The 22,012-nt window shown below is 38.7% G+C and overlaps 1 protein-coding gene across 6 annotated transcripts in view; it reads right to left on the minus strand.

The window, feature by feature from the left end:
- The window catches only part of gabra1 (gamma-aminobutyric acid type A receptor subunit alpha1), a 51,746-nt gene extending 46,287 nt beyond the window's left edge, over nucleotides 1-5,459 (minus strand). For 2 of the 6 annotated variants that reach the window (XR_015519714.1, NM_001077326.2), the window contains 2 exon segments: nucleotides 5,190-5,459; nucleotides 2,648-2,748 (listed from right to left, as the gene is read on the minus strand). Coding sequence is in view for 5 of the 6 variants with exons in the window: in NM_001077326.2 (NP_001070794.1) it covers nucleotides 2,648-2,727 (80 nt within the window). In the remaining variant the exon portion in view is untranslated. 6 annotated transcript variants of the gene reach the window in all.
- Between the last annotated feature and the right edge of the window lie 16,553 nt (nucleotides 5,460-22,012).

Below are 22,012 nucleotides of genomic sequence, written 5' to 3' on the forward strand. Positions count from 1 at the left end.
GAAATCCATGTGCTGAATACAGATCCCCCTTTAAACATTGTACAGCATCCCCATCTACAGGTCATCCGAACAGCAACAGTGTCGAATGCATGCTGTCCAGTGCCACAGTGCTATGGGGTGTCTGCTCACACGAGCCAAAAAAAAGAGAGCTTGGCTTTTTTTAAAAGTATTGTTATAAAATATTGATGGGAATGTCAAGATAGTGTGACTGTCACCTGTCTGAATGCATAAAGCTAGCAAAGCATGTATCGTACACTGCAAAAAAAAAAAGCGTTCCTTATTTCGATTTTTGACCTTGTTTCTAGTCCAAATATCTAAAACTTCCTAAATCAGGAAGCATTTTCTTGACAAACAGAAAGTATTGTGTTGTTTTAAGAAATAATATGTCAAAATTAAGTTAGTGTTTCCTTGAAGCAAGCTAAATAATCTGCCAATGGGGTATGCAATATATATATTCATTCCTTTTGACTTAACATTATTTTGCTTAGCTTATTGGCAGATTATTAAGCTTGTTTCAAGGAAACACTCACTTAATTTTGATATATTATTTCTTAAAACCAAGCAATGTGGTTTGCTTGTCTGGAAAATGCTTCTGTTAAGAATATTTTGACATTTGGACTAGAAACCAAAGAGCAAATCTAAGTAAGAAAGGCATGTTTTGCAATTGTTATTTGGCTACTCAGCACACATCAACGATAGACATATGTACATCCTAGCTACGTTAATAACAAAACGAGACAGCTATCAGTTATGTCAAACATTACATAAAAAAAGAAACTCAGTGTGACTAAGCAGAACATATCTGCTTTAAACTAAAACTGTTTGAATTGTGACGTTAACTGATGCTTTTTTTACATTTCTTAGTAGTTTTTGTCTTGTTTATAGTCCAAATATATAAATCAAGAAGCATTTTCTGGAAAAACTCATCTGAATCTGTCAGTGGGGTGAGTAAAATGATCAGATTTCAAACCAAAATTAGATTATTTTGCTTGTTTTGCAAACAATAAAAAAAAACAATATTTTAACGTGTTAAAGTACTTATTAAATGCTTCTTGATTTCAGATTTTAGGCTAAAAACAAGTCAAAAAGTGAAAGAAAGATGTAAAATTAATATTATTATTATTTTTTGCAATTAAAATTGCTGAAAAAAATATTTGTTTTGGTTGGAAAGCTCTGCATTGTGCCTTAATATTAATATTAATGCTAGATTTATATAAATGCCAGTAACACTATACAAAAAGTTTCACTTGTTAAAATCGGATAATGCATTTAACATAAACATCACATAAAAATATATGTAGTTTTGCAGCATTTATACATGTTTGGTTAATAGTAGTACAATATGATTGCTCAATTAAATACAATTGTTCAGTAATTCAATACAACTGTTCATTAAACATTAATGAAGCTAAACAAACATTAACAATAAACATATATAGTTTTGCAGCATTTATACATTTTTGGGTTAACAGTAGTACAATTGCTCAGTGTAAAACTATAGTTCATTAATTATTAATAAAAACTAAAATGAACAAAAAAATAATAAAATGCTCTAGAAGTATTGCTTTTTATTGTTAGTTCATGCTAACTAATAGATTTAGCCAATGCTAACGTGTTGCCGAAATAGCTTACCAAATGTTTTTTTTTCTTTTTCTTTCTGAACTCACATCATATGTCAGCAAAAAATGACTCATAAATGAACACCACATTGTGAACCGTAGAGGATGACAGTAAAAAAAAAAAAAAGTTAGAATTAAAATATTAATGAAAGCCTCATTAGCATAACGCCCCCTTTGAAGTCTGAGGTTCTGATCTTGGTCTAAGTTAACGTTGCAGGTTTAGATCAAAGACCTAGGTTTAGATCAAAGCCCTTACAGTTTAAAATTGACTTTACAGTAACTACAGCTAAGAGAGTGATATATATATATATATATATATATATATATATATATATATATATATATATATATATATATATATATATATATATATATAGTTGAAGTCAAATTTTTAGCCCTCCTTTAAATTTTCTTTTCTTTTTTAAATATTTCTCATGCTTATGCTTTACAGAGCAAGGAAATTTTCACCATATGTCTGAAAATAATTTTTTTCTGTCTTGTTTGTTTTATTTTGGCTAGAATAAAAGCAATTTATATATATATATTTTTAAACCATTTTAAGGTCAACATTATAAGCCCCCTTAAGCAATATTTTATTTTATTTAAGCTATATATTTTTCGATAGTCTAGAGAACAAACTATTGTTATACAGTAACTCGCCTAATTACCGTATCCTGCTAGTTAACCTATTTAACCTAGTTAAGCCTTTAAATGTCGCTTTAAGCTGTATAAAAGTGTCTTGGAAAATATCTAGTCAAATATTATTTGCTGTCATCATGGCAAAGATAAAATAAATCATTTATTAGAGATGAGTTATTAAAACTATTATGTTTAGACATGTGTTGTAAAAATCTGCTCTCCGTAAACAGAAATTGTGGGAAAAATAAACAGAGGGGATAATAATTCAGGGGAGCTAATAATTCTGACTTTAACTGTATATGTACATGATATATATGAGAATGTGATAATCATTCTAAGATGTGAGTGAAAAATATTCATATATACCAAAACCAGAAACACATGCTTACCTTTTTCCAGCCAGAGCATTGGTGACCAGTAAACAGGCCCAAATCCAAAGCCAAGCTGCTCCTCTTCCACCCCACATCATTCTCCGAAGAATGAATCCCCTCTAAAGAAGAGGAAAACAAAAATCAACTTCATAAAAGAGTGGAAAAACTTATAGCATACGCTGTAAAAAATACTGGGTTCCACGCAATTCCTTTATGTTGTCCCAATGCAAATTGATTAAGTTAACTTAAATGTTTAAGTTGATTAAATTAAACAATTAAGTTGCTCTTAAAATACTTTAAGAAATGTGTTGCCTTAACTCATTTTAAATAAATAGTTTGAACAAGCAGCACATATTTCGAGCACTGAAACAAATTACTCAAAGATAATTCCTTGAATTTACTTTTTTTTTACTTTAAGTGGTAGTAAACAATTTATTTGGGCTGAATTTAAACAAACAAATTAAGTTGAACATTATTAAACTTAATTTATTTGTTTAAATTCAACACAAATAAATAGTTTGCAACAGTTCTGCATGCAACACTTTTTTTCAGTGTGTTTGAGACTTTCACTTTAAAAAAAAAAGCCACACAATTCATTAATGTTGTCCCAACACACATCCATTAAGTTAACTTAACATTTTTAACAAATTTGTGTGGATTGAACATAAAAAAATTAAGTTGTCCCAAGTAAATCTCAAGAATTGTGTTGTTTGAGCTCATTTTAAATAAGTAGTTTAAACAAGTAAAAAAAGATATATATATATATATATATATATATATATATATATATATATATATATATATATATATATATATATATATATATATATATATATATATATTTGAGTGTTCAAGGCTTCAGTCAAATAAATTCAGGCTTTCCCTCCGGACCATAATAAGGGAATTGTATAATAAAGTGGACATTATTATCAATATTCATATTTAAAATGCGTATCTGCTTAAATATAAACATGGTTTACCTTGTAACTTGATTAAATATGGAAAATCAGGTTTATATTGTTTTAGACAAAACAAGTTTCAATAGACCCAGCTCTATTATCTAACTACTTTTACACACTTTAACACTCAGTGTCTGTTGATGGGATACCTACGTGTAATTTTAGATGTGTTGCTTCACCACACATCGAAATAAAAACGCATGCAGAACAAAATGTTCATATTTCCATGTTTTTAACCCTGATATCCATCTCAAAGCGCGAGCACTCGCGAAAGCTGCGCGTGGATGTGAATTAGTGCTCGAGTCCTTCTTTATACAGCTAAGCACAACAGCAATTATACACACCATCAGAATTATTATGTTCCAGCTTGCAAATCGGCGGTCATTCCGTTATGCATAAAGCCACATGCTCTCCATGCAAACGCCAAGCGCCTGTTCTCCTTTTAGAATATTATTACGTGCTCGCTGTGCATTAGATGAATGTAAATCACGCATTAACGCAAATCATTACACGCAAATCGGCTCGCTAATCCTCCGTAAACATCACACTAAATGATTTACGCCGAAAAAAAATCACTCAACGCGATGCCCACACGTTCACACGATATTTTTGTTTCAGTAGAAATCGCCAGAGTTCACAGGGATTATAACGCTCGCGCAGTCCATAACATCCCCAGTTTGGACTACAATCGTTAAAAGCATATGTCTTAAAGGCAACGAGTGTTGGGCGTGCGCCTCGGGGTTTGCTCCTAAAACATTCAATCAGAGTAATTAAGCAAGTTGACGGCAATCATGCACGACACCACACAGATAAAAGTACCTCATAATCCATTTTAGATTTCCAGGAATGTGGCAATATGCGGCTGCGATCCCCCAACCCCCGCAAGACACAAGCATCAAGTCTTCCCCGTGCACTTACGTTAAGTCGACTGCGCCTTTATCGCCAAACTTTTTAGTTTTTTGTTCCTTGCAAACGCGCCTTTTCAGTGTGGATGCGAGGAGATGATGCGAGGAGATGTGAGCTGTGCTGGATTTGAGCTCGAGGCTGATGCTGCTGCCGCTGATGATGATGATGCTGAGCGCGCGCAGCTCTCGCGCACTCCTCATCGAAACTCTTCCCAGTTTACAGCAAATTAGTCATCTAGCTAAAATAAATCCCCAGGAATAAAGCGTAAATGAGGGAAAACACCTGCGCTATTTCGAATTGAGACGAGATACGTGGCGATTGTGATAGGGAACGGAAGGTGGTACCAATCTCACATCGAAAGACCAATCCGTCCCATTTTTATATGCAGCACAAATTCACTTGCGCTGCTGTCGACTTAATCTCTTTCAGTGCTTGGGAAATCAAATCCTCTTACATTTTTTTTTTTTAACCCGGATCTCTTTTTTCTCCTCTCTCTCGCTCTCCTCCATCGCGTTGGAACATCAACACAAAGCGCATCATCTCCGTCACATTTAGCATGCCGTTAATTGTCAGCCCCGACGTTTAACGTTGAGCACAACACGCAGGCATGCAACAATCTATGCATGCTAAAAAAACCGCAGTGCATGCACACCAAAAACAGCCCCCAAATAAAGTGAAATGCATGCGTCTCTCACCGAAAAATCAGGATGGCTCGAACGTTTCCCCCAAAAATCACCTTGAAGAACACTCTTGTCTCTGACTCACCCGGAATGTATCGCACGGATGTGTATTTTTGAGTCGAATGCTTAAGGAAGATCCGCAGTCCTACAGCGCATCTGCAGAGGAGCTTTTCTGATCATTTGCGTAGCGAGGAGGACACAAAACTAAAAGCCGGAGGGTGTTTCAGACGTGACATTAACGAGGAGAAGAGCGCAGCTTATTAAGAGGCCACGTCGCCAGATTCTGGGGACGCTTGGAAACATTAGGACAGCTTTCACACAAACTCCACACAGCGTCTTGACGTTCATGTATCACGTCCGTGCACGCGCGAGACGGGATTTAACAATAAGCGACGATGCCTTTGTTTCTCGCGCGCGCGCTCCCTCTCTCGCGGCAGGCTGTGGTTCAACTTTAACCTGATGCAGTGCGAGCAACAGCTGCATACTTTTAGTTTTAAAGTTTTAAAGGAGCATGTGACTCCACGACGACGTCTCGTATCTCGAATTCACCGTGTTGTCGTCATGGAACTACCTGAGAGGAAAAAGTCGGATCTCGCGCATCACGTTTCGCACGTGACCGTGCAGACGGCGTCATGTGCATCGGGAAAGTTTTTATTTATTTATTTACTATTATTGTTATTTGCAGAACGTACCCTTCTTCTTAATCGCCAACTCATAAATGATTCACGGTTATGGAGTGACATTAATTCCAATGCATGATCTCTATGACTCTGCTCGATTCAGCACCACGGACAGCCACGAGACTGCAGACAGCTTTTTTTTAAAAGGTTTCTTTCAGCAAACACGTGCACTGGTGGGTTTTGTACAGCAGGGGTCTATTTGTTGAAACCTTTGGTTTGATATAGGCATTGAGGCGACATGCTGTTTCCAAAATATCATAAACAGATTCTAAAAATAACTAATTTCAGTACAAGGTACATCGTTGGGTAAACATTTATATTCAGACTTGAGACTTTCATTGTAAATTGTAATTAGCATATTGTATTTACAACATAACTGCCCTGCTGTAATATAAAGTGTACAATCATCATTCAGTTTAAAAAGTTGGCATGCTCGATACTATTTTAGAAAGTTTAGTCATGTATATCCTTTTTTGCATTTCATAATTATTTTACCCTCATCAATATATTTAGTTGCAGTACATATAAAGAGTTCAGATGCAACCATTTCTAAGTACCATCTGAAATTTTCTCCTGCACTCTCAGAAAAATGTTACAATGTTGTACAAACCCTTGTCACTGGGGCTTTACCTTCGTATGGGACAGAATTGTATCTTTAGACAAAGAAACTAATTTGTACCATTGCCGTTTGTATCTTTAAGGACATCATGGGAAACCTAATGTGCCTTTGGTTTTTAAAACCTGCAGATACAATATTGTGCCTTCATTAAAGGTACAAATCTGATCCATAAAAGTGCCCCCACAGTGACAAGACACTTTGTACCTAAACAGTGTCAAAAATGCTTACCAAACATTTATTTAAACGCCTTTAATGTTTAGTTAACAATGCCTATAATTTAAGTTTTACCAGTTGTTTTGTAATATTCATTCATTTTCTTGTAGGCTTAGTCCCTTTATTAATCCGGGGTCACCACAGCGGAATGAACCACCAACTTATCCAGCACATTTTTAAGCAGCGGATGCCCTTCCAGCCGCAACACATCTCTGGGAAACATCCACACACACATTCACACACACACACTCATACACTACGGACAATTTAGCCTACCCAATTCACCTGTACCGCATGTCTTTGGACTGTGGGGGAAACTGGAGCACGCGGAGGACACCCACGCGAATGCAGGGAGAACATGCAAACTCCACACAGAAACGCCAACTGAGCTGAGGATCGAACCAGCCACCTTCTTGCTGTGAGGCGACAGCACCATCTACTGCGCGACCTGTTCGACCCAATTTACCTGTACGACCCAATTTACCTGTACCGCATCTCTTTGGACTGTGGGGGAAACCGGAGCACCCGGAGGAAACCCACGCGAATGCAGGGAGAACATGCAAACTCCACACAGAAAGGCCAACTGACCCAGCCGAGGCTCGAACCAGCGACCATCTTGCTGTGAGACGACAGCACTACCTACTGCGTCACCGCGTCGCCATAATAACAATTCTTTACATTTATACAGCGCTTTTCTGGCCACTCAAAGCGCTCCTCCTCCACCACCAGTGCGCAGCATCCACCTGGATGACACAACGGCAGTCATTTTGCGCCAGACCGCACACCACACACCAGCTGATTGGTGGAGAGGAGACTGAGTGATGAAGCCAATTATGATATAGGGAGGGTTAGGAGGCCATGATGGACAGAGGCCAGGAGCCGTGTTTAAACTCCTACTCTATTTCGAAGGACATCCTGGGACATCAGTTTAAGGTCTCATCCGAAAGATGGCGCTCACTGAGCATTATAGAGTATAGAGTCCCCATTACTATACTGGGCCATTAGGACCCACACAAACCGCAGGTTGAGCGCCCCCTGCTTTCCCATGTGTTCTCCCATCCAGGTACTGACCGGGCGCAGCCCTGCTGAGCTTCAGTGGGCGACCATGTGAGAGTTGCAGAGAGCTAGCTGCTGGTGTGTTTGGACTGTGGGGAAAACCGGAGCATGTAAACTCCACACAGAAATGCCAACTGATCCAGCTGGGACTCGAACCAGTGACCTTCTTGCTGTGGTGACTCCTGATTAATAAAAGGACAAAGCCAAAAAGAAAATGAATGAATGAATGAATGACACTCGGTGGTGTAAAGTAACTAATTACAAATACTCAAATTACTATAATTGAGTAGTTTTTCGCAGAAATTTCTAAGTAGATTAAAAAAATTTCTAATTTTACTCTCATTTGAGTATATTTTTAGTGCTGTATCAGTACTTTTACTCCACTACTTTCCTTCAAGCTGCAGTCATTACTTAATTTTTTCTTATTTATGAGGATTGGCTGAGTTGTCTTCTGATTCCTGTCCAATCAAATCACACAAAGAAGGTAAATCCCATCATAATGGACTACCTCAAGACATGGGCAATTTATAATTGCAGCAAACTGTTTGGAAGCATTAAAAGGGTCCAAGAAGATGTTCAAAGACTTTACAAGCATTGCATCCGGTTTCCCCCACAGTCCAAAGACATGCGGTACAGGTGAATTGGGTAGGCTAAATTGTCTGTAGTGTATAAGTGTGTGTGTGTGAATGTGTGTGTGGATGTTTCCCAGAGATGGGTTGCGGCTGGAAGGGCATCCGCTGCGTAAAAACTTGCTGGATAAGTTGGCGGTTCATTCCGCTGTGGCGACCCTGGATTAATAAAGGGACTAAGCCGACAAGAAAATAAATGGATGAATAAAAAACGGGTTGATGTCAGAACTCGACGTCAGGCCAACATTCAACCTAAAATCAACCAAATATCAACGTCTAATAATGTTACAGCTTGCCGTTGTGTGGACATAATCGCTATGAGACGCTATCAGACGTTGGATTTTGCTTGTCATACCTGACGGATAACTGTCAGTGTTTGATGTCAATATGACATTGGTTTAAGATGTTGGCCCGAAACTGGTTTTCGGTCACTTTCTTAAAACCTAAAACTGACTAAATATTAACGTCATTATTGAACATCTAAATAACGTCCTTAGATGCTGGCTAGACAATGAATTTTGGTCACCTGACATCACCACCTAAATCTAACCTAATATTACCATCTTAAGACGGAGCAATAACTACATGCACTACAGAATATTACGTTTACACACACATCCACAAATTATATATTAATGCATCAGCCTTTAACAGTATAATACTCACTACTCATGAGTACTTTTGAAAGGGCTACTTTTTACTCATACTTTGAGTAATATTTACAATAGATACTTTTACTCTACTCGCACTACATTTTTAGGCAAGTAATGGTACTTTTACTTGAGTATGATTTTTCAGGACTCTTTCCACCGCTGATGACACTACAGTATCAGTCAGTCAGTCTTTAATCATTTCCCGAATTCAATTTGGTTGCAGCATACAAGCATGTCACACACAATACACAAAAGTACATCATACAATACAAATTCTACCCTAAGTTTAAAAACTTTACAGCTGAGGGGATGAATGAAAGTTTAAAACGATGTGTTTTACTAATAGGAGTTCTGTATCGAATACCAGAAGGGAGAAGATAAAACTCGTGGTGCATAGGATGGGAATCATCTGACAGAATACTCTGAGCTTTACTCAAAACTTGTGTCTGGTATAACTGAGTCATGGGCATATGTTTTCTCCCTGTTATTTTTCCTCCTAGGTTCACAATTTTCTCCAAACAACTCTTATTTTATGTTGGTATCAACCATACCAACATACCTTAATCCACCCTTAAACAGTAATCATGTTGTACAATGTTGAATGTAGCTCAAATTTTAATACATTCTTCCCAAACCAAAACCATCAACAACCACCTTTGTGCTTTGACTCACACACACACACACACACACACACACACAAAAGAAAAAAATCTGAAAAAAGTCTTCATTCACAGTCTGGCAAAGAAACGTCTTCATCTTTTGATATTGTTTAGGGCTGATGTTCACTGTTAGCCGACCAGGTTGGGCATCTACGGGGGAGCAGACAGTGAGCAGTTTATGTAACAGTGATTACAAGCTCTGGATTTAGTAAACTGCTGCACACACTAATAGTTCTCAGACCATCTGTTTCATCTCTTGCTCGTCTTCCTTAACATGTAGTTTTCTTTAACGTACACTAACTGGCCACTTTATTAGGTACACCTCGTCAGATGCTCGTTATTGTGATATTTATTTAATTATTCATTCATTTTCTTTGTGGCTCAAGAAACCCACGTGAACACGGGGAGAACATGCAAACTCCACACAGAAACGCCAACTGATGCAGTCGCGGCTCGAAACTGTAACCTTTTTGCTGTGAGGCGATTGTGCTACCCACTGTGCCACCGTGCAGCCCACTATTTATAAACATACTAGTTTGAATAACAAATTTCTAATAAATGATTTATTTTATGATGACAGCACATAATATTATATATATAACACATACACACACACACACACACACACACACACACACACACACATACACACAATATATATACTTTTATTATTTTATTTAAATTTATTTTATATTTTATTATTATTATTATTTTAATTTTTTTTAAGATACTAGTATTTAGCTTAAAGGAGATGGAGAAAATCACAAGACATTGTCTCAAAAAAAATAATTCCAGAAATGTCATTTTGCATCATTGGCATCAAATTCAAAACTTATAATCAGGAGATGTGTGGCTTTTGCTCTATTACATCTCTGTGTTGCTCAAGGACTAATGTCACATATTTGTTTATGAAATAATAAAATGTTTAGTGCAGTGCATTTTTTTTAACATTACTTAAGCTTTTTTATTTTTATTTTGAGCATTATAAACTCTAGAGCAGGGGTGTCAAACTCAATTCCTGGAGGGCCGAAGCCGTGCACAGTTTAGTTCACAGTTTATATATATATATATATGTATGTATGTATGTATGTATGTATGTATATATATGTATATATATATATATATATATATATATATATATATATATATATATATATACAGTATATGTATATATATATATATATATATGTATGTATGTATATATATGTATGTATATATATATATATATATATATATATATATATATATATATATATATATATATATATATATATATATATATATATATATGTATGTATATATATATATATATATATATATATATATATGTATGTATATATATATATGTATGTATATATATATATATATATATATATATATATATATATATATATATATATGTGTGTGTGTGTGTGTGTGTGTGTGTGTGTGTGTGTGTGTGTGTGTGTGTGTGTGTGTGTATATATATATATGTGTGTATATATATATGCTTTTTTTAAGCCAAAATATATGTAAAAATATATTCTTCTTTCTCCAGAAGAAAAAAAATTATTATAGGAAATCCTGTGAAAAGTTTGCTCTATAAAACATCATTTGGGGAAGACTTGAAAAAGAAAAAAAAATCAAGGGGGGCTTATCATTCTGACATCAACAACTCTATGTGCACACAAATAATATTGTAAAGCTTCCTATAACAAATATTAATTTAATTGAGATATTAGTAAGGGTGTACTCGTATATGTTGAGCCCTGTGAATTTGAGGAACTAAATTGGCCTTAATTTTAATAATAGTGCACTATCTGTGCTAGGAAGGGCATTTGCTGCATAAAGCATATTCCAGAATAATAGGCGGTTCATCCCACAGGGGCAACATCTGACAAATCAGGCACTTAACCGAAGGATATGAATCATGGAATTGAAGCTAACAAATCTGCAAAAAACTGTGTGATGCCGTCATGTCAAGACAGATCAAAATGTGCGAGGAATGTTTCCAACACCTCGCTGAATCTATGTCATGAAGAATCAAGGCACTAAGAAGGTGTAACTTATAAAGCAGTCAATGAGTGCGCAAAAAAGACTTTTCACAAACTAACAACTGGCTTCAAAAAAGAAAGTAAACTTTCTCAGGGCTATACGAACTCTATTTATCACTGAATAACAAAATGTTTCGGCTTGTTCGCAAGAAAAGTACATTTCTGATTCCCAATTCGGAGTTCTGCCTGTGTCACTGTATTGGCCTGAGGTTCTGACAGTAGCTGTCAGCCCACGCTTGAAATAGGCAGAGAAGGATGAATCTCAGATTCTTCACGCCTGTAAATGAAACGCTGGAAGAGGTGACATAATCAACACCTATGCGCTTCAACCGTTCATGACTGCCAGATCTGTCACTATTTTGGGAGAGCCGGCAACCAGGCTTCCCGCTTTCTGAAGCTACACCGAGGCGCACAGCTAATCACATGACGGCTAGAGAGGCGTCAACAGGTACTCATATGATCTGCTTGCAGAGCCAGGTGTGAATGTCATCAGTCGGGACACCAACACATTGGATTCATTCTGAGAGCGGATGAGAAAATACAGAGTCTGTGCTTGCTGCTTTATTGTATTTTTGGTGAGCTTTCTGAAGAAGTGACATGGATGATGAAATTAAATCGATAGGCTTACAATCCTTGTATGACATATATTTGGAAAAGAACATTATCACAGCACTTATGATGAGTATTGTGTAAAAAAAAAAAGTGTGTTTTATAGCTACACTGGTAATGTTGGAACATTCTGTTGGATGGCACACATATGGATGTGTGTTCATTTATTCGTTCATTCGTTCGTTCGTTCATTCATTCATTCATTCATTCATTCATTCATTCATTCATTCATTCATATATACATTTATTAATTCGTCCATTCATTCATTCATATATACATTTATTCATTCATTCATTCATATATTCATTCGTTCATTCATTCATTCATTCATTCATTCATTTATTCATTCATTCATATATACATTTATTCATTCGTCCATTCATTCATTCATTCATTCATTCATTCATTCATTCATATATACATTAATTCATTTGTCCATTCATTCATTCATTCATTCATTCATTCATTCATTCATTCATATTCATTCATTCATATACTCATTCATATACTCATTCATATATACATTCATATATTCATTCATTCAAATATACATTCATTCAAATATACATTCATTCATTCATTCATTCATTTATTCACATATACACTCATTCATTTACTCGTTCGTTCATTCATTCATTAATTCATTCATTCATTCATTCATTCATTCATTCATATATTCATTCATTCATTCATTTATTCAAATATACACTCATTCATTTACTCGTTCGTTCATTCATTCATTCATTCATTCATTCATTCATTCATATATTCATTCATTTACTCGTTCGTTCATTCATTCATTCATTCATATATTCATTCATTCATTCATTCATATATTCATTCATTTATTCAAATATACATTCATTCATTTACTCTTTCATTTGTTCATTCATTCATTTATTCATTCATTCATGTTACCATCACACTGTACCGCATGTATTTGGACTTGTTGAAGAAAACGGAGCACCCGGAGGAAACCGACGCAAACGCGGGGAGAACATGCAAACTCCATACAGAAATGCCATTTAGAAATGAAGCCCAGTTGTTAATTAATTTATTTGGTATACTATTCTTATTTCATTCATTATGTGTTTATTTATTTGATAGATGTTTTGTTTCTGAATTGATGTACCCATGTTTAATTCAAAAGTCTTACCTGTTGTGTTGTGACGGAAGGGGTTTTAAGCTGAGCAGAAATTAAGGTCCCGGAAGGAATATGAAGGTTTAAACGTAAGATTTCACGCTTTGACAGTTTAGTGGCTAATTCGTACGAATTCGTACGAGTTCAGTCGTACGAAAATGTACAGTTTTAAAAAAGAGGCGTGGCACTCAACCCCACCCCTAATCCCAACCATCATTGGGTGATGAGCAAATCATACTATATTGTATAAATTAGATCGTACAAATTCATATGAATTTGCCACTAAATCAAAAGTTTTGAATTGCTGTGAGATTCTGTTTGTTTGACCAGACTGTTTGTTGCACTTTCTTTACTAAATACAGCATTAGTCGCTAAGGCAGAGATCCGCGAGTTTGCATTTTTGAGTGTGTTTCGTCAACAAAACCAGACATCCCAGATAGATATACAGTTAAAACTGACATCCAAAGCTTGCATTTTCTCACGACTGCCTTCCGCTTGCTTTTTTTTTTTTTTTACGTCACTTCATACTTCAGTTTTTCAGCCGCCTTCAAGACGCTTCTCATTAGCTTTTCATTTGATGCGACTGATCTTAACCACTCTCACTGGCAGAGCTGTGATAAAACAAAATGCTATTGGCTGTTTTTTTTTAAAGGGGAGGAGCTACTCTGTCCTGTCCTCTCTTCGTGTTTCAGTTGAGTTTCTGTCAAACATCGAATAAAAAACTAGACATTTCAAAGCTCTTCACATGACCTTTAAAGTGTGAGGCGTTTTAGTGCTGAAATGTTTATCAGCCCTTAGCACAGAGTTAACAGTGGCGTGGAGCTCTCCATGGTTCTGAACGCTGAGCTCTGGATTCTCTGCCTCAGACCGTATGACTGTCTCTATCTGTTGGTTCAGGTTATGACAGAGTCTTCGGCGAGCTGTCACACTGGAGTGGCTCATCTCAGCATGGGCTTGTCTCATCAACCTCCAGCGGCTCGAAGTGCACCTCTAGACACGCCACTGAACTGCAACACCAAGCTTGTGCTGGAGACAGACAATCTAAGGGCTATTTCAGTCAAGTGCCAGCCACTGTCAGCTCAAGCTTAAAAGCCAGCAATCACGCGATAGATTGGAGAAAGAAGAAAACAATTGTTTGTTTCTACGTCATGTTTTGTCAGTAATATGACCTCTACATACTGTTTTAATGATTGCTTAAATGGTTTAATAACAAATTTCTAACAACTGATCTATGTTAAGCATGAATTCCAACCCAGGCTCATTTTGAAAACCTACCGCTATATACATTTCTGGACAGCGACAAATATGTCCCAGGAGGGACTTTTTTTGCTGGTTCTGTTTTGGTTTGACATCTCAAACTTCTCCTACATTTAGATATAAACATCTAATTTAGGATAAACAAGTTTTGTGAATACTTAAGATGTCTATTAGTGCTTTAGATCTGCCAGTTTCAGACTGTTGATTGATTTCTTTCCTATCATTGATTGACACAATTATGCATTCACAATGAACCGTTAAAGGGGGTCAAATGTATTTTATGTAACCCCGCCAGTCCTAAACTGCCCAAAACGCTCTGAGCAGGGATTCTTTGCATGGGAGTCGGTTGCTCTAATGCTGTGTTCACACCAGACGCAGCAAGCTTCAGAGGTGCACCCAGCTCTGTGACTTCATCAACTCCTCCAGAAACTTAACCTGGACGATGGAAGCTTTTAGCGGTGCTTCAGACTGAGCCAATTGATCAACTGATGTCAGCAGGAGGATTTCCCTCCGGGACACCAACAACAGGTGCTATGTCATGATACGCCCCTACAAGAGAAAGCTCCTGATTTGTTAACGCGGCGTAAATGTCCGCTGAAGTTCAGATTTTTCAACTTGAGCGATTCGCCCGAAACGTGTGTTAAGCACACTTGCGCCGATTCATTCATGCGTATCACGCTGCAGGTTGTCTATTTACGTCTTTGCATTGACTTAACATGTAAATCACTCGCGCTTGATGCTCCTTCCATGTCTAAATGGTGCAACAAGGAGGGTAAAGACCTTGGCCTCTAGTGTCTGTTGCTGGAGCACCTCTTGAGGTCAAAGTAGTAAGGTTTGCATGAGTAGCACTTCGCTAGCTGGCCTCTACTAAACTCACCCCCCTAAACCTTACTCCCATCCCAGACGAGCCCCCACATGTAACCCACTGGTTCTACTGTACCCAACACAGTCTGAGCTGGGATTGAACTGGCGATTCAATGCATTGGGTGTCTGTTGTTCTAACAAAAGGGCTAAAGTCCATGGCTTCTATTGTTTGTCACTAGAGCACCTATTGAGATCAGAGAAGTGAGATTTATCTGCATAGCACTTTGCTTGTTGGCCTCCGTTATACACTCACCCCCCTAAACCTTACTCCCATCCCTGATGAATCCCCATTTGTAACCCACCAGTCTTTACTCAACCCGATTTGAACTGGGATCAAACTGGTTATTCTTTGCATTGGAGTCAGTTGCTCTAACAAGGAGGCTAAAGACCATGGCCTCTAGTGTTTGTCGCTGGAGGACCTTTTGAGGTCAAAGTAGTGAGGTTCACTAGAATATCACTTCACTAGCTGGCCTATGATACCAACCCAAGCTCATTCTGGAAACGTAGCCCCGCGGACGTTTCTGGAGGTCGCGATTTACGTGGCCGGAGGTAGGTACGGCCACGTTTAGTTTTTTTTGAGCGAACGCTGCCGGGTGGTGTGGCGCCGCTCAGCTCCTCCTCTTCGCGCTTGCCGGCCGACGGCTCGCCTCCGAGTGGAGGGCTTTCCCGATGCAACCAGTTTGTCCACTTAGCTCACAGTGTTGCGTCGGCGGAGCGGAGGCCCCGGAGGAGGAGGAGGAGCCGGCCGCGGGGACGACGACCGGGATCGAGTCCGGGGAACAGCAGTTCCAGAAATCAGGTAAGATGAAAAACGGAATCCGAAAAATAAGGGCGAGAACGCGGCGGGATCCAAAAACGCGGTCGAAATCGAAGACTAGGGCTTTTTTTTTTTTTTTTGGACGGTTTTTGCAAACCGTCGCTCTGGTTTTGGGAAGGAGGAGGAGGAACAGGAGGGCGGCCGATCCGGTGGATTTTCACGTGAGAACAGCTCGGGCGCGAACGGCGCGCCGTCCCGAGAGGCGCCCGAGACGCTTAAAAGCACGCACAGCGGCCTCTTGCGGATCCGCGAAAACAAAAACTGCTTGAATACGTACCTCCCAGGACGTATCTCGCGGTCCGCAGAAACGTCCGCGGGGCTACGTTTCCACGATGAGCCCGGGTTGTTTGATACACTCAACCCCTTCAACCTCACTTCCATTCTGGTCGAGCCGCCAGATGTAACCCACCTGTTCTACTGTACCCAACACAGTCTGAGCTGGGATTGAACTGGCGATTCTTTGCATGGGAGTTGGTTGCTCTAACAAGGAGGCTAAAGACCATGGCCTCTAGTGTCTGTCGCCAGAGCATCTTTCGAGGTCAGAGGAGTGACGTTCATTTGAATAGCAATTTGTTAGTTGGCCTCCATCACACTCACCCCCCTAAACCTCACTCCCATCCCGAACAAGCCTCTATGTGTAACCCACCGGTCCTACTGTACCCAACCCGATCTGAGCTAGTATCGAACTGGCGATTCTTTGCATGTGAGTCAGTTGCTCTAACAAGGAGGCTAAAGACCATGGCCTCCAGAATCTGTCAGTGGATCACTTTTTAAGGTCAGAGGAGTGAAGATTACCTGCATATCACTTTGCTAGCTGTCCTATGTTACATTTATATTATACATTTTTTAATTATTAATGTGTATGATATATATCAGAGATTAGAGAAAAGGGCTGACAAGCATCTTGTTTTGATGCCCTTCAGCGGGGATCAAGCATTAATTAGGGAGTTAATTCTTCCCTAAACCCCTCTGTAATTTGCACCCTGATTGTGTCCAAAAGTCTCCTTTGTGAGTGAAAAAGTCAATAACAGGATACCTTATAGATTTTTTCCTTATCCGTATGTCTATGTAAACTCGCCATAGTTCAAGAAAACCCAAAGTGTGTGTGTCTGTACTGTATCTTAGACACAAAAAATAAGCTCTTATGATAGACAGGCAGACAGCGGTCTCCCACCTGGCTGTTCGTCTGCTTGTTGTCACGCTCGTATCACTCAACATCAAGCTTGACTGGCCTCTCCTTGAACGCTGTGACCACTTGGCTAAATGCCACCGTGCCTTTCTTTTTGCCATGCTGTGTCTGGCCTGGACCCAGTGGCTTTGCATGTTCTTTCTTTTATCTCTTTCTTGCTGTCAGCACTCAACCGACTAGAGATAAAAAAACAAACATATTGCTATAGCAGAACTGAACTTGTTTTAAATGAATAAACTTGAATTGGTGAAAATTAGATTGGTGAAGTGTTCTGTTTTCTTGTCTAACCAGTAGGAGATCCACTATTTTCCTCTCCATATGCACCAGATACTTTCTTTTACACACTGTGCAATTCTAAGTGTGAGAGGGCCTTAAATACTTCCTACATGGCAAACGGACTTGGCCCAAATGTGACCTTATTATGGCCCTGCTGGCGTGTTGCCGGCACTGGCATGCATAATGTCAGCCGATGTGGGCAATGCATGGCAAAACGGACGCTACGGGGAGCTTCTGTTTCTTTTCGTGCTACCAGCTGTACGTTTACCTCCTTGTGAACGGCTTTTTCGCTGTTACCAGTTTGCCCAGTAGCTCGCCACATAGACTTGAGATGCAGAGAGGAGTTGATCATGATGATGGGAGTTGAGTCTGATGAAGAACTGTTCCAGAAAGTAGGCAAAACAAAAACAAATGGCAAAAACATAAAATAAACAAGTAAATAACAGGGTGAGAATGTGATAAGCTCTGAAAACATGGTAAAAATCTGCTGGCTGTGAGAGCTTTTTGCTTGCTTTTGAAAACACTGTTGGTTGGGTTTAGAGAAGGGGGTGGGCGGGTTAATCGGTGGTTTTGAAAACACTATTAGTTGGGTTTAGTGAAAGGGGTGGGTAGGTGTATCGTTAGGTAAGTCAGTCAGTCAGTTGGTAGCGTCCTCTGGTGGATTTACGTGAGAACAGCAGGCACTCTTTAGTAGGGTTGGGTATCGTTTGGGTTTATTTTGATACCGGTGCTAAATTAATACTTTTCAAACGATACCAGTGACAAAGCGGTGCCTAAACCGATACTTTTAAGCCACAAAATTATGGTGGATGACTCTAGAAAAATCTTTTATTTGACAAAATCTTTTTAAAAAATAATTTTAATAGAACAATATAATTAAAGTTCAAAGTAAACATCAATTCATATTTTATATATTTGAATTGTATTAATATATTTCCTTTGATCATTTGCGGGCAGGGGCCACTTGTACTTTTGGGGGGCACTTTTTAACATATACCACAAAATACTTAAAAAAAAGTCATTTTTATCATGCATCACTGTGCAGTATTCATAAACAAGATAATTCAAAAAAACTCAAACTCAAAATAATCTTCCTTGGTCATTTATTTGACAAGTAACTTTGTACTGGTGTAGGATAACACATTTCTAACATTCAATTACATCATGGCACATTGTTGCACCTGTAAATTTTAACAGATAGGCCTACAGTTGAAGTAAATTTTTTGCCCTCACATTCATTTAAAATAACGTTTCTGAAAACTGTCAGTGTTTCCTAAAAAAATTATTATTCTGGAGTCATAATAAGTCCTATTTCTTATTGTTTATTTCTCGAATAAAAGCAGTTTTTAATAAAATAAATTAAGGTCAGTATTATTAGCCTCCATAAGAAACATTTATTGTATTTTTTTTATATACACACAACAAATCAGTTATAAAATAATTTGACTAATTATTTCAACTTTTATAGTTAACTGATTAAGTCTTTGAATTACGCTTGAATCTGAATGAAAGAATATAAAATACTTAAAGGGACAGTTCTGAATACAACGGTCTTGCAAAATAAGTATTTAAATGTGACTGTCACCATGGAAGATGGAAGATGAAAAAAGTAGAAATAAATCATGTGTTGAAGACGGAAATCAAAAATAAATGAAGGCAAAACTAAACGAGTTGAATATGACTTACTTGAGCGTGACTGAAAACTACATTTGATCAATGTGTTACATCTGTTCTTTGGTACTTGCTGACTGTTTGTAAAGTCAATACTGCATTTCCTATTATATGTACACTAGATTTCTGATTAATAATGGTCTCTGCATAGCCGAGGACTCCCTATATCAAAAGTGTTAAAATCGCTATTACCTGTGTCAATTTGGGCGTCAACCTCGGACGAATGCGGGAAACTAGGCTAATGCGCATATGCACCATCACTGACATAGAGAGCAAGTGCGCACGTTGCTGTGTCAGAATCTTTGCTTGTGAAATACGCTTTAGAACGCTTACTTTGAGCAAATATGATGAACACGATCATGCATGTTGATCTGAAGAGAGTCGCTCTCACTCACCGAATGCGCTGTACTGCGCTTTGCGTGCGTCCGTTCCCTAAGCGACAAGCACAAACGCCTGACTTCGCCTGTCCGTATTCCTCAAAGTTGTTTAGAATTAAATGTGTAGAGAGGTGTGACATTGCGTACCTATGTGTGCCTCTGATGCACCCCTTAATGCTTCTTTGCAGCACCAGTGGCACCGAAATTAGGCATCGAAATTCATATGCTGATATGATCTGGTACATACCGGTTACAAAGCTACCGGTGCTATAATGGCACCGGGTTTCGGTACCCAACCCTACTCACGAGAGAAATTTGAGGTCTGAAAAAGAGTACACAGCGACCTCTGGTGGATTTGTGAAAAAAAATGTATCGCCTTGGATTTATTTCATGATCTCCAGAAATATATAGGGGTACATATCCATAATGAACCTGGGTTGACTTTGATAGTCATTGACTGCTAATATGGTTTTGTGAAATTATCTTCCGAATTTGTCTGAATTCACAAATATAAAATCAACTTTACCTCAAACGCTGGAATGTCCAAGGTCTATAGTAAGAAATAGTTCACCATTTTTCATCCCCATATAGTAAGAAAACCAACCCGGGCTCATTGTGGAAACGTAGTCCCGCGGCCGCGGAATACGTCCCGGCGGGTACGTACGGCTGCAGTTTTTGTTTTTGCGAATCCGCGAGAGGCCGCTGTTGTGCGCTTTTTCGCATCTCAGACGCCTCTCGTGAGTGTGGTTCGCGCACGCGATGTTCTCGCGTGAACCCACCGGAGGCAGCTGTCCGACTGACCGGATGATTGACTGCGCAACCGGCCAATCGGCCGACCCGCCCACCTCCTTCCCTGAACCCAACCAATTTTACCAACCGACCCGCCCGCCCACCGGCTCGCTTCCCTAAACCCGAGCAACAGTTTACAAAAAGCCGTCCAAAAAAATAAAAGCTCCGAATTTTTTTTTACCGTGTTTTCGGATTTCACCGCATTCTCACCCTGTCACAAAACTCGTTCACTTAATTTTTGGGATTCTGTTTTTGTCTTGCCTGATTGCTGGAACCGCTCTTTCCCGGACTCGAAACCGATCGCCGTGGTCGACTTCTCTCTGCATCTCGAGCCTGCCGACGTACACGCTGAGCTGAGTGGACAAACGGGTTGCAGCAGGAAGCCCTCCACAAGGAGGTTAGCTGTCAGCCGGCCGGCCGGCAAGCACGAAAGGGAACGGCGTCACACCGCCCCGCAGCGTTCGCTTGAAAAAAATAAACACGGCCGCTACTACCCCCCGGGCCGTATTCCGCTGTCTCCAGGAACGTCCGCGGGACTACGTTTTCAGAATGAGCTTGGGTTAAAGAAAACCTCTGTCTTCAGTGTCTGCTAATGGTCGGAATAAAGATGTGTTTGGTTATGGAAACATGGATAATGTGCAGTGGTTGAGAAAAGTCTAAAGTGCTGTAGAAATAAAAATGACTTGACATATGCCCCAACGCTTTTACCACATTTCTATACACTTTCCCTCATCTAAAACTATTGACATTAGGCTACTAATGCATTGTTAATCGTAAACAGCCCAACGTGGTAACATTGAACAATTTCTGTCACTGAGGCTGGCTCTGTTCTCATTTTCTTTTCTGTTTCCTCCACACTTAAATGGCAAAGGGTGAAATGCCCCCTAGTGTGCATTAAGGACCAGCCTGTCAGAGATTAGTGCTCGCCTCGGCTAGGCGCTAGCTATGGTCAGAACTTGTTTGCATAGCTGTTCAGATTTTGAACACTAAACTGTTTGGACTGAATAAACGTCTGAGGTTAAAGCAATACATTGAAACTATTTTTAGGCTTGCTTGAGCTTGATTAATTTACAAGACATCTTCACTATGGTTAAATTCAAAACACATCTTATAGTTATTTGAGTAAAGGAATAAGAAGATTCCATATGAATGAGGGCTGGATGATACTAGAAAAAACTGACATTGAAATCTTTTTGCTGTGATACATATTGCGATATAAATGCAATTTCACCAGATCACTTGAATGGCTCTTTTTGTAACAATGGATTATGATTTTCATTTTATAAAATTATGATTTTGGATTTT

The sequence above is a fragment of the Danio rerio genome, chromosome 21, assembly GCF_052040795.2.
Source record: "Danio rerio strain M-AB ecotype USA chromosome 21, GRCz13ab, whole genome shotgun sequence".
Taxonomy (NCBI): Eukaryota; Metazoa; Chordata; class Actinopteri; order Cypriniformes; family Danionidae; genus Danio; species Danio rerio.